This window comes from Hemitrygon akajei, chromosome 9, assembly GCF_048418815.1.
Source record: "Hemitrygon akajei chromosome 9, sHemAka1.3, whole genome shotgun sequence".
NCBI classification, from domain to species: Eukaryota; Metazoa; Chordata; class Chondrichthyes; order Myliobatiformes; family Dasyatidae; genus Hemitrygon; species Hemitrygon akajei.
The window spans coordinates 165,657,961-165,671,821 of record NC_133132.1 but is presented as its reverse complement, the minus strand read 5'-3'; the positions used below and the strand labels follow the sequence as shown (position 1 = coordinate 165,671,821).

Genomic DNA, 13,861 nt, shown 5'->3' with positions numbered 1-13,861 from the left:
CTGCACCGGACTGCAAAGTGAGTGGTCCCAGGTTAGAATCTGACCGACTCCTTGAACGCTTTCCATCCGAGCTGGGTTGAGAGTCATGCTAGCAACTCAGCATTGTAAAACAACAGACGAATGCTAAAGAAGTGGTTGCCTTTGATGTGCCACAAGGCGTGAGTGGAAAGGAACAATTAATAATGGCTGGGGTCACCTGCTTTGCAAAGACACTGCCCAGAAGAAGGCAATAGCAAAGCACTTCTGTGGAAAAATTTGCCAAGTACAAGTATGGTCAGGTACAGATAAATCGCCACGATTGCTTAAGTCATATGACATGGCACATAATGATGATGGTATTTCAAAAAGAAAGAAAAGGCTTTCCTGCTTAAAAAAACAGGGTTATCTTTTCCAGCCTTTTCATCAGGTGGAAAGGTCATTGCCTTGATTTATTAGACTGTTTCACTCTCCATGGATGCTGCCTTACCTGCTGAATATTTCCAGCATTCAACTTTTCTGTTAGATTTTCAGCATCTGCAGGGTTTCGGATTCATTCACTTTCGATTTCCCTGAGACGTTTGAGTAGAATTACATCATTTAGCAAACCAAGTCTGCTTTGCCATTCAATCAGAGTTGATTTATTTTCTCTCTCTGCTTTGCCATTCAACCAGAGTTGATTTATTTTCTCTCTCAACTGCATTCTCCTGCTTTTTTTCCCTTCACAATACCATTACTAATCAAGAACCTATCAACCCCCATTTTAAATATACCCAATAACTTGCCCTCCAGAGAGCTAGAGTCAGGTTTAATGTCACTGGCATATGTTGTGAAATTTGTTGTTACGTGGCCGCAGTACATTGCAGCACATAATAAAAGCTGTAAATAATGGTAAGAAATATCTGTAGTAAGAAAGTTAAATTAAATAAGTAGTGTAAAAAGAGAGGAAAAAAAGCAGAGGTAGTGTTCATGGGTCCAATGTCTATTCAGAAATCTGAGGAAGCAATTCCTGAATTGTTGAGTGTGTGCCTTCAGGATTCTGTATCTCCTCCTTAATGGTAGCAATGAGCCATCTGTAGCAAACAATTCCACAGATTCACCATCCTCTGGCTAAATAAATTCCTCTTCATCTCTGACCTAAAGGGACATCCTTCTATTCTGAGGCTATGCCCTCTGGTCCTAGACTCTCCTTTAACTGGAAACATCCTCTGCACATCCACTCTATCTAGGCCTATCAATATTCAGTAGGTTTCAACGAGATCTCCCCTCATTCTTATAGACTTCAGCAAGTACAGACTCAGAGCCATAAAGCATCCTCGTAAACAACAACACACACAAAATGCTGGTAGAACACAGCAGGCCAGGCAGCATCTATAGGGAGAAGCGTTGTCGCCGTTTCGGGCCGAGACCCTTTGTCAGGACATTAACCCTTTCATTTCCAGGACCATTCTCGGAAATCTCCTCTGGATCCTCTCCAATGGTAGCGCCCAATCTGTTCTCAATACTCTTAATGCAGTCTGGACAATGCCTTTTAAAGTCTCAGCATTACATCCTTGCTTTTATATCCTAGCCCTCTCTAAATGAATGCTAACATTGCATCTGCCTTCCTTACCACTGACTCAACCTGCAGGTTAAGAAAGGGTCCCAAGTCCCTTTGAACATTCCGTTTTTAAATTTTCTCCCCATTTTTAAAATAGTCTATGCCTTTATTTTTTATGTATCAAGTTGCATAGTCACACACTTGCCAGCACAGAAGTCAATCTGCCATTTATTGCCTATTCTGTTAATCTGTCCATGACCTTCGCAGATTCCCTGCTTCCTCAACACTACCCGCCCCTCCACCTTTCATCCACAAATTTGGCCACAAAGCAAACACCGTCATCCAGAGCAGATCGTGCTTTTTAGCAGATAAGACATCTTAAGGAGAAATGAAAATATTTTCTGAACTCTAACATTCACCATGTATTAATTTCGACAGAGAACCAGGGGTTGAGCTTGACCCTAAATGACCTACTGGAAATGTCTGCACAGGTAGCTGCAGGAATGGCATATCTGGAATTCCAAAATTATATCCATCGAGATTTAGCTGCCAGGAATGTTCTGGTTGGGGAGAACAACATCTGCAAAGTAGCCGATTTTGGACTTGCCCGAGTTTTTATGGTAAGATGACAATTATTAACCTTTCGTTTCATTGCTGATTGAAGAATGATGGATTGATGGACTGAATTACCTGTTAAATGTGGGACGGTGGGGATTCTGAGCCATGAGTGTGGGTAGTGGGTACTAATGAACAAAAACATAATGGCACACTAGCGCAGAATGTAGCAGCTAGAGTAACATTATTACAGCATCAGCGACTCAGATTCAATTCTGCAGCTGACTATAAGGAGCTTGAATGTTCTCCTTGTAACTCCATGAGTTTGCTCTGACTAATCTGCATTCCTCCTGAACTCCAAGGACGTACAGGTTGGTAGATTAATGAGTCACATGGATGTAACTGGGTAGAGAGAGCTCATTGGACAGAAAGGGCCTGTTACTGTGCTGTGTCTCTAAATAAAAAATTAAAATAAAGTAAGGCAAATATATAACTATACATAGACACATCTCTACTATAGGAGGCGCAAGGTGCTCCTTCTCTCCGCTAGCCTGCAGGTCACCCCTGGGCAAGGAGTAGCACCTGCTTACCCCCCCGACCCCCGCCAGTCAGGGGTCACATGAAGCCATGGGCGCAGTGCTTGATGGTTGTTTGAGCAGCTAATGCATACACAACCACTGATGCCAGGCAGGCAATCTCTGAGGGGTATTGATAATGGCTATGGTCACCCACCCCGTCTTGTAAAGACACTGCCCAGAAGAAGACAATGGCAAACCTCTTCTGTGGAAAAAATTGCCAAGGACAGTCATGGTCGTGGAAGGACTATGTTTGCCCATGTCACATGACATGCCACATGATGATGATGGATGTAACTGAGCAGTGAGGGCTCGTTGAGCAAGTGCTGCATCTAAGTAAACAAATAGAATAAAATAAGGTGAATAATTTGCTATCTTGCCAGTATAATCATGAGTGCATTATTTAAACTGCTGGATACATCATTGCTAAAATTAAGATTTTTTTTTGACATTATTAGGGAGATGATGATAATGTTTATGAAGCAAGAGAAGGAGCAAAATTTCCTGTAAAGTGGACTGCACCAGAAGCCATCCATTCAAATAAATTCAGCATCAAATCGGATGTTTGGTCCTTTGGAATACTGCTGTATGAAATTATCACTTATGGAAAGATGCCTTATCCAGGTTAGCTCTTCATTTCAGAACACAATTAGAATCACTATGGTACCGTGCATGAGTCTGAGGTATATTTTAAGGTCTAAGGCTGATTTTTTTGGAGCGAAGGGAGGTTTTTACTCTCGGTTTAAAGAGAGGCAAGACTGTGCAGGCATTTGACGTCAGCCAGTAGAGCGCGAAAGGTTTAAAAAGGAAAGGAATCTTCAACGGTTTTTAATTTGGAGCAAGAAGGCTGCGAGTGAACTGCTGATTTTTCGGAACAAAGGGAGTTTTTTACTACTCGGGTTAAAGAGAGGTGAGACTGCGCAGGCGCGTGACGTCAGCCAGTAGAGCGCCAAAGGTTTAAAAAGAAGGCAGCCATATCCAGAGGGCAGCAGAGTGATGGGGCTTTGGCTCAACGGGCTTAGGCGGTAACGGGACGAAGTGAGGTAGGAAGTATGTGTGAGGCCAATTTTCTGTGCTCTGTGTCAGAATTTCCTGTGTCAGATATGAGTCTTTGAGTCAGATATGTGTCAGATATGAGTCTCCCAGCCTCCCGGACGGCCATATCTGCACCAGGTGTGTCGAGCTGCAGCTCCTGAGGGACCATGTTAGGAAACTGGAGATGCAGCTCGATGACCTTCGCCTAGTCAGGGAGAGTGAGGAGGTGATAAAGAGGAGTTACAGGCAGGTAGTCACACCAGGGCCACGGGAGGCAGACAAGTGGGTCACAGTTAGGAGAGGGAAGGGGAAGAGTAAGGTACTAGAAAGTACCCCAGTGGCTGTACCCCTTGATAATAAGTACTCCTGTTTAAGTACTGTTGGGGGTGGGGGGACAGCCTACCTGGGGGAAGTGGCAGTGGCCGTGCCTCTGGCACCGAGTCTGGCCCTGTGGCTCAGAAGGATAGGGAAGGGAAGAGGAAAGCAGTAGTAATAGGGGACTCTATAGTTAGGTGGTCAGACAGGCGATTCTTGTGGACACAGGAAAGAAACTCAGATGGTAGCTTGCCTCCCAGGTGCCAGGGTCCGGTATGTTTTGGATCGCGTCCAAGATATCCTGCGGTGGGAGGGAGAACAGCCAGAGGTCGTGGTACATATTGATACCAATGACATAGGTAGGAAAAGGGAAGAGGATCTGATAAAAGAGTACAGGGAATTAGGAAGGAAGTTGAGAAGCAGGACTGCAAAGGTAGTAATCTCGGGATTACTGCCTGTGCCACGTGACAGTGAGAATAGGAATAGAATGAGGTGGAGGATAAATGCGCGGCTGAAGGATTGGAGCAGGGGGCAGGGATTAAGATTTCTGGTTCATTGGGACCTCTTTGGGGGCAGGTGGGACCTGTACAAAAAGGACGGGTTGCACTTGAATCCCAGGGGGACCAATATCCTGGTAGGGAGGTTTGCTAAAGCTACTGGGGAGAGTTTAAACTAGAATTGTTGGGGGGTGGAAACTGAACTGAAGAGACTGGGGAAGAGGAGGTTAGCTCACAAGTAGAGAAAGCTTGTAGACAGTGCGAGAGGGAGTATAGGCAAGTGATAGAGAAGGGATGCACTCAGACCAAAGGTTTGAGATGTGTCTATTTTAATGCAAGGTGTGTTGTGAACAAAGCGGATGAGCTTAGAGCATGGATCAGTTCCTGGAGGTATGATGTGGTGGACTTGGATGGCACAGGGACTGGATTGGTTACTTCAAGTGCTGGGTTTTAGATGTTTCAGAAAGGACAGGAAGGGAGGCAAAAGACCTGGGGGTGTGGCACTGTTGATCAGAGATAGTGTCACGGCTGCAGAAAAGGTGGATGCCATGGAGGGATTGTCTACGGAGTTTCTGTGGGTGGAGGTTAGGAACAGGAAGGGGTCAATAACTTTACAGGGTGTTTTTTATAGGCCGCCCACTAGTAACAGGGATATCGAGGAGCAGATAGGGAAACAGATCTTGGAAAGGTGTAATAATAACAGAGTTGTCATGATGGAAGATTTTAATTTCCCAAATATCGATTGGCATCTCCCTAGAGCGAGGGGTTTAGATGGGGTGGAGTTTGTTAGGTGTGTTCAGGAAGGTTTCTTGACACAGTATGTAGATAAGCCTACAAGAGGAGAGGCTGTACTTGACAAGTTAGAAGAGCGTTTAATTGGAGTAAGGGAAACTATGAGGCTATCAGGCAGAAAATTGGAGGCTTAAATTGGAAACAGATGTTCTCAGGGAAAAGTACGGAAGAAATGTGGCAAATACTCAGGGGATATTTGTGTAGAGTTCTGTATAGGTACGTTCCAATGAGACAAGGAAGTTATGGTAGGGTACAGGAACCTTGGTGTACAAAGGCTGTAATAAATCTAGTCAAGAAGAAAAGAAAAGCTTACGAAAGGTTCAGAGAGCTAGGTAATGTTAGAAATCTAGAAGATTATAAGGCTACTAGGAAGGAGCTTAAGAAGGAAATTAGGAGAGCCAGAAGGGGCCATGGTGGGCAGAAGGCCTTGGTGGGCAGAATTAAGGAAAACTCCAAGTTATTCTACAAGTATGGGAAGAGCAAGTGGGTAAGACGTGAAAGAATAGGACCTATCAAATGTGACAGTAGGAAAATGTGTATGAAACCAGAGCAAATAGCAGAGGTAATTGAATACTTTGCTTCAGTATTCACTATGGAAAAGGATCTTAGTGATTGTAGTGATGACTTGCAGCAGACTGAAAAGCTTGAGCATGTAGATATTAAGAAAGAGGATGTGCTGGAGCTTTTGGAAAGCATCAAGTTGGATAAGTCGCCAGGACCAGACGAAATGTACCCTAAGCTACTGTGGGAGGTGAGCGAGGGGATTGCTGAGCCTCTGATCTTCGCATTATCAATGGGGATGGGAGAGGTTCTGGAGGATTGGAGGGTTGCGAATGTTGTTCCTTCATTCAAGAAAGGGAGTAGAGATAGCCCAGGAAATGATAGACCAGTGAGTCTTACCTCAGTGGTTGGTAAGTTGATGGAGAAGATCCTGTGAGGCAGGATTTATGAACATTTGGAGAGGTACAATATGATTAGGAGTAGTCAGCATGGCTTTGTAAAGGGCAGCTTGTGCCTTACGAGCCTGATTAAATTTTTTGAGGATGTAACTAAACACATTGATGAAGGAAGAGTAGTAGATGTAGTGTATATGGATTTGATAAGGTACCCCATGCAAGGCTTATTGAGAAAGTAAGGAGGCATGGGATCCAAGGGGACATTGCTTTGTGGATCCAGAACTGGCTTGCCCACAGAAGGCAAAGAGCGGTTGTAGAGGGGTCATATTCTGCATGGTGGTTTGCACGGTGAGGCACCAGTGGGGTGCCTCAGTGATCTGTTTTGGGACCCTTACTCTTCGGGATTTTTTTTTGTAATTCAGATGTTTATTATTATTTATTCTTATTTTACAAAACAGCACAGCATATCATAGAGCAGATACAGTACAGCATATTTATACAGCCATTCCATGACAGGAAAACATATAAAATTAAAAAACAGAAAAACACTTCCAATTTAAGTTTAAATTAACATACAACCAAAATTGATCCCGCGCATCTTGCACTTTTCCCTCACTGTTAATTCTTCCCAACATGTGTTCATATGATGAAATCTTAACCATTTCCTCAGTCCATTCCCTCACAGTGGGACATCTGGGTTTTTTCCAGTTTTGCAATATAATTCTTGCAGCTGTGATGAGACCCACCTTTAAAATAGTAAATTTGTTATTGTTTACATTAGGTATCATTGTCCTATCACCCAGGAGACAGAGCCGTGGGCACAAGGGCAGTGTAGGACCTGACCAATTCCACAACAAATCAAGAAATTCACACCAAAATGGACAAACTTTTTTATAAATGACCTGGATGAGGAAGTGGAGGGATGGGTTAGTAAGTTTGCTGATGACGCAAAGGTTGGAGGTGTTGTGGATAGTGTGGAGGGCTGTTAGAAGTTACAGCAGGACATTGATCAGATGCAAACCTGGGCTGAGAAGTGGCAGATGGATTTCAACCCAGATAAGTGTAAAGTGGTTCATTTTGATAGGTCAAATATAATGGCAGAATATAGTATTAATGGTAAGATTCTTGGCAGTGTGGAGGATCAGAGGGATCTTGGGGTCCGAGTCCGTAGGACTCTCAAAGCAGCTGTGCAGGTAGACTCTGTGGTTAAGAAGGTGCATGGTGTATTGGTCTTCAATTGTGGAATTGAATTTAGGAGCCGAGAGGTAATGTTGCAGCTATATAGGACCCTGGGCAGACCCCACTTGGAGTACTGTGCTCAGTTCTGGTCACCTCACTACAGGAAGGATGTGGAAACTATAGAAAGGGTGCAGGGGAGATTTACAAGGATGTTGCCTGGATTGGGGAGCGTGCCTTATGAGAAGGTGTTGCACTTTGTGAAGACAAACCAGGATAGGATTTACACATCCTGAAGAAGGGTCTCGTCCTGAAATGTTAATTCATTTCCATAAATGTTGCCCTACCTTCTGAGTTCCTCCAGCATTCTGTGCGTGATTTACATGGTGAGCGGAAGGGCATTGAGGAGTGTGGTGTTACAGATGGACCTGGGAATACAGATCCATAATTCCTTTAAAGTGGTTCCTCGAAAGAAGTAGATAGACTTATGAAGAGAACTTTTAGCACATTGGCCTTTATAAATCAATGTATTTAGTACAGGAGTTGGGATGTTATGTTGAAGTTGTATGAGATGTTGGTGAAGCCTAATCTGGAATATCGTGTGCAGTTTTCGTTGCCTACCTACAGGAAAAATGTAAATAAGATTGAAAGAGTACAGAAAAAATTTACAAGGATATTGTCAGTTCTTGAGGACCTGAGGTATAGGGAAAGATTGAATTGGTTTGGACTTTATTTCCTAGAGTGTAGGAGAATGAGGGGAGATTTAATAGAGTTATACAAAATTATGAGGGGTATAAATAAGGTGAATGCATGCAGGCCTTTTCCGCTGAGGTTGTGTGAGACTCGAAGTAGAAGTCACGGGTTGGAGTGAAAGGTGAAAGTTTAAGGGGAGCTTGAGGGAGGTGGTGAGGGTGTAGAACAAACTGTCAGTGGGAGTGGTGGATTTTGGCTCGATTTCAACATTTGAGAGATATTTGAATATGTTCATGAATGGGAGGGGAATAGAGGGCTATGGACCAGGTGAAGGTCGAGGATCCGGTTGCAGATTGATGGGAATAAGCAGAATAATAGTTCAGCACGTACAGTACTAGATGGGTTGAAAGGCCTATACTATTGCGTTCTATAACTCTATGACCATAACACATGGGGGGCAGAAGTAGGCCATTTGGCTCATCGGGTCTGCTCCACCATTTGATCACGGCTGATTTATTATCCCTCTCAGCCCCATTCTCTTGTTCTCCCCACATAACCTTTTACATGTACTTACCAAAACCTCTGCTTTTTATAGACTCATTGACTTGATCTCCACAGCCACCTGTGGCAATGAGTTCCTCATATTCACAAGCTTCTAGTTAATGAAATTTCTCCTCATCTCTATTCTAAAGGGACATCCCTTTGTTCGGAGGCTGTGCCCTCTGTACCTAGACTCTCCCATATCCATTCTTGCTAGGGTTTTCAATATTCGATAGGCCAAGGTAGAGTGGATTTGTAGAAATATTTAAGTAGAGAATAAAGTAGAGAACATTTCCTGTCTGGTTTAATTTGGAATTTAATAAATCCATTTGATAGAATTGTCAAGTGGTCCTCTAAAGAATTTTCAGTCAAGGAAAATGCTTTTTTGAGATTTCCAGCTTATCATTTATGTTTATTTTTACAATTTTGTAATATTTGAATGTTGGTTTTTCTCCCCCCAGGAATGACAAATTATCAAGTTATCCAGGAGTTGGGGAGAGGATACAGAATGCCATGCCCTGCGGAATGCCCTTTACCACTGTATGAAATCATGCTGGAATGCTGGAAACAGAATGATTATGAACGACCAACATTTGAGACCCTCCAGTGGAAGCTGGAGGACTTCTTTGAGACTGATCTTTCAGCGTACACAGATGCAAATGTTTTTATTAGTTAGTGTTGGCAATTTTTCTGGTCATTTTTCTTACAATAAATCGAACTGTTTTTTAACATTCACATCTTGACATCTGTAATATAGTTTATTGGCTTAGATTTAGGCTGGTATGTGTGTATGTCATGCCACAGTGAGTACATGCGCTAGCCTACAGGCTATAATGAATTCTATCTCATTGAATTTAATTTGCACATCATTTTACGCAGAGAGGGAGAGATACAGCACGTTAGCAGGCCCTTCTGGCCCAAAAAGCCCGCATCGTCCAACTACACTCAAAAGACCAATTAAGCTACTAGCCTGTACATCCTTTGGAATGTGGGAGGAAACCAGAGCACCCAGAGGAAACACATACGGTCATGGGGAGAACGTACAAACTCCTTACAGGCAGTGGTAGGAATTGAACCCTCGCCTTACGGCTGACAGTGTAAAGTGATTGTGCTGACCGCTACGCTACCGTGCCACGTTTTTTGAAGGAAGCATATCAAACCTTGTTGCTTTCATAAGCAGCTGGACTGATGTCACTGAAGTGGACTGTATGAAATGAAGAGGCCCATCAGTACTTCATGGACTGGGAAGGAAAAGATCTCAGTTTGGAATATGCTGAGATAAAGCATATGCTCAGATGTTTGGTGAGAACCAGCTGCAGTGTTTTCTCCAACAGCCCATCTATTCTTTAGCATGACAATGATCTTGTGGGCCACTTTCCAGAAAGTGAACCCCTAGCCACGACAGTGGGGTGAGGGGCAATGTTTCAGAACGATATGGTAGGAATAATAGACAAATTGTTTATGAGCTATGTTATTTCTGGAGATATTCTTAAAAAGTCCTGTTTTGACACCAGCATCTGAACTGGACGAATATAGATTTTCTTCATACCAGTCCTAGAATGCAAAGTCAGCTCCAGTGGGCTGGGCAGATGAGACCTACAGTGAGATGCAATGGCCAGGAAGGCAGTTCTGCAATGCTATATGGAGAGCAAAGGGCACGACAAGGCACAGAAGATTTCATGGTCACCCACTACATCCAAGGAAGCCCCCAGTTCATGATTCTTGCTTGTACCACTGGTCCCAGACCTCTGAGGTTGTGAGAGTGGAAATGCCCTGTGCAATGGCTTTTCCACTTTAAAAATTCTCCCACACTGGTATCCTGTCATCGTTGGACACGATGGACAGCCACCATTGACTGCACTGGAAAAGAAAATCAAGTCGGGCAGATAAAGGATACCCAAATGCTCTTTTTTTGCTGTCCCACCAAATATTTACGAAAAAGAAAACAATTTGCATTTACTATGATATAATGCATATTTAAGGCACAATTATTCAATCCCGCTCAATTTCATTCCTATGGTTTTTGCCAAATTTTATTAGGCTTTCTTTGAATCATCTCAAGTTTTATCATCTGCGGGGAAAGCAAGACTCATACATAATTTTAGTGAGTGTCATAACTAGGTATATAGTTATCAGAAGAAGAGAAAATAATGACTGACATTTGTCCTTCATTGTTTATCTGTCAACAGATTTTGATTCATATCTCCTTCAATGATTAGTGCTCTTTTTTGCTGTGTAAATACAGAAACATTTGGTAATAATGGTAATTTAACTAAAACATCAACATCAGGTAATTACAGAATCCAATTCTATTACAATTGGTGTAGTATTTAAAGTGCCTCCAAAGAATGTATATAATTTTACATGATAGAATTATTTGCAGATGAGTGTATTTTTTATTGTGTGATTTGCAATGTATATATATATGATGAAACATCATATGTTTATATGATGAAAATTGAGATGTTAGCAATCATATCCCTTATAAGTTTTAAATGAGAAAATTATTTAAACGTCCTCTCTTTTTCAGGTTGCATTTTAAAATCTCTGGGTTAGTACCAAAATCTACTCCAACCCCCGATTCAAAATTTCTGGTTTATTGCTTGATGAAGAAAATGGTTCAATTGTTCAATAGTTCCATTTAATGTCAGAGAATGTATACAGTTTAAATATACACTTTGATCTGGCCTCCACACCATTTGTGGCAATGAATTAGACAGATTAACCCACCTGCTGGCTAAAGAAGTTCCTCCTCATGGATGTCCTTGTATTCTGAGACTGTGTCCTATGGTCTTAGATTCTCCCACTAATGGAAACATCCTCTCTACTTCAACTCTATCTAGGCCTTTTAATATTTGGTCAATTTCAATTAGATCTTTCTTCGTTCTTCCAAACTTCAGTGAGTACAGGCCCAGACCATCAAACACTTTCATACGTTAGCCCTTTCATATCTGAGATCATTCTTGTGAACATCCTCTGGACCTTGTCCAATTCCAGCTCATTTTTTCCTAGATATGGGGCCCCAAACCACTCAGAATATTTCAAATGTGGTCTGAAGAACACCTTATAAAACTTCTGGCTTTAATATTTCAGTTTTCTTTGACTCATCAGTCCTAATGAAGAGTCTTGACCCAAAGAGTCAGCTCTCTATTCCTCTCATAGGTGCTGCCTGACCCGATGAGTTCCTGCAGCATTTTGTGAGTGTTAATGCCAATTTAAATTTAGATTTTTTTCTGATAAATAAAAGATGTAGCTGTCATGATTTTCTTTTTTATCTTTTGATTAATTCACAGCTTTAGCTGCTTTCTAGTGGTTACAGTGCCAAATAATAGACCAAACTAAACCATGATGAAATGATAGAGCAGACTTGATGGGCCAAATAGCCTAACTCTGGTCTTATATCCTATGGTCTTATGGTCAAACTCAGCTGCTGAAGCAGGAGTCTTAGGCTCCATGTTCCTGGCATCTGAACTTCAAATTTGATTGAGTGCAGTTCCAAATTATTGTCCCAGGACAAGTAGGGCGGATTGGACAATGTAATGTGCTGTGCTGGGGATTCATACATACACATTACAGAATCGGGTGAAAATTTATTTGATTACTTTTGGCAATATGAACTGAAAAATAATCTTCCTTAAGGCATGGTAGCGGTAATGAACTCTACATGTATACACTTGCCAACATGAAGATCTGACAGATGATTGATAGCCGTGACTTTCGGACTTATCCTTCAGATATCCCACTTCTAATTAGTTTAGCAAGACTGTACTCTCATGTGTCCAATATTACTTGAATAATACATTAGTCTCTTTTTCATATACTGTCAGAGTTTTGGTAAAAGGAAAATTGCTAAATTAGCTATTTGATTCATTGAACAGTAAATTATATTTCTTTGCAGGTAAGATTGGATATTCAAATAGTAATATTGTACACTGATTGTACTACAGAATGCTTATGGCAAAATTTAATCATGTCAAATTATAAGTAAGGAACTGCTCCATAAATTTATCAGGCCCCAAGATTACCCTATAGGATTGAAGTGTATGAAAACTTAATATGTTCATCCATTTGAAATTCCTTTATCAGCTATTTCAGAAGAGTTGTGTAATTTAAATGGGTTAATGTGGTCCAATAAATAGCAGAGATAACTTGAAAAAGCATATGCCACATTTTAACAACAGAGTCAAGATTAATGGAAAGATCTTTTTAACACATTGAGAATATTAATGTTGATCAGCAGCTCATAATACAGTTATTTAATGATTTTACTGTTTCTTTCACCTTAACCAATTAGCTGACACATTATTTAGCATTCATAGGCTGTGTGGATCAATTATGTTGATACAATTTTATCATGCTTCACAATTTATTAAAAAAACTCTTTGGCAATGATAGGTTCATTTTTTTTGTTTAGAATTGAAGTCCCGGTGAATTTTGTACTATGGCATGTGCTCCTGGAGATTTGTTTATTTTTTAATAATATATTTTTAAAAATCTGACAATAACATATGCTAATAATGAACATATACTTCAAATGAAAATCTTGTAGTATTTCTATTTTCTGTCAATAATAAAAATGTGTTTTTTGTAAAAAGAGAAAAGAGTATTTTGACTATACATAATTAGGTATTTTTAGGACACTAGACTTTCAAAATCCTCTTTGAAGGGTGTTAAAATGAAATAGTGGCATTGGACGCTCACTATAACCAATTAAGAAGTGTTTCAACAATCTTGGAGACTGGGGCTATAAGGAACAAAGATAAGTTTTAGTTTGGGGGAAAGATCAGCCATAAACATATTGAATGGTGAGATCGGCTTGAGGGGGCTGACTGACCTACTTCTGCTCCCATCTGGTGTCCTTGTGAGTCATTCACTTCTACCTATAGTTATGCATTGGGTAATGCCTCCATGACTGTATGGAAAGAGAGCCTGTAATATATGTATGGTGGCATTACTGTACAATACTGAGCAAAAGTCTTTGGTACATATATATAGCTAGGGTGCCTAAGACTTTTGCACTGTACCGTAGTAATTTTATATATTGCTCTGCACTGCTGCCACAAAAAAAACCATATTTCATGACATGTGAGTGATGATAAACCTGATTCTGATATGTATCTTTATTGTGGGCTGAGAGTGGGAAGGCTGCAAGGAGAGAGGAATCATGGTTAGGAAAAGGGGAAGGGAGAGCGGAGGGAGCAGGAAGCACCAGACATTCTGTAATGATCAATAAACCAATTGTTTGGAATCAAATGATCTTGCCTGGTGTCT

The 13,861-nt window shown here is 41.3% G+C and overlaps 1 protein-coding gene across 1 annotated transcript in view; it reads left to right on the top strand.

The window, feature by feature from the left end:
• The window catches only part of frk (fyn-related Src family tyrosine kinase), a 130,211-nt gene extending 117,020 nt beyond the window's left edge, over positions 1 to 13,191 (top strand). Inside the window, exons 6-8 of the mRNA XM_073057434.1 lie at positions 1,955 to 2,136; positions 3,105 to 3,270; positions 9,052 to 13,191. Of these exons, the coding sequence (XP_072913535.1) occupies positions 1,955 to 2,136; positions 3,105 to 3,270; positions 9,052 to 9,266 (563 nt within the window). The 3' untranslated portion in view covers positions 9,267 to 13,191. The remainder of the gene's footprint in view (positions 1 to 1,954; positions 2,137 to 3,104; positions 3,271 to 9,051) is intronic.
• The last annotated feature ends 670 nt before the right edge of the window (positions 13,192 to 13,861 follow it).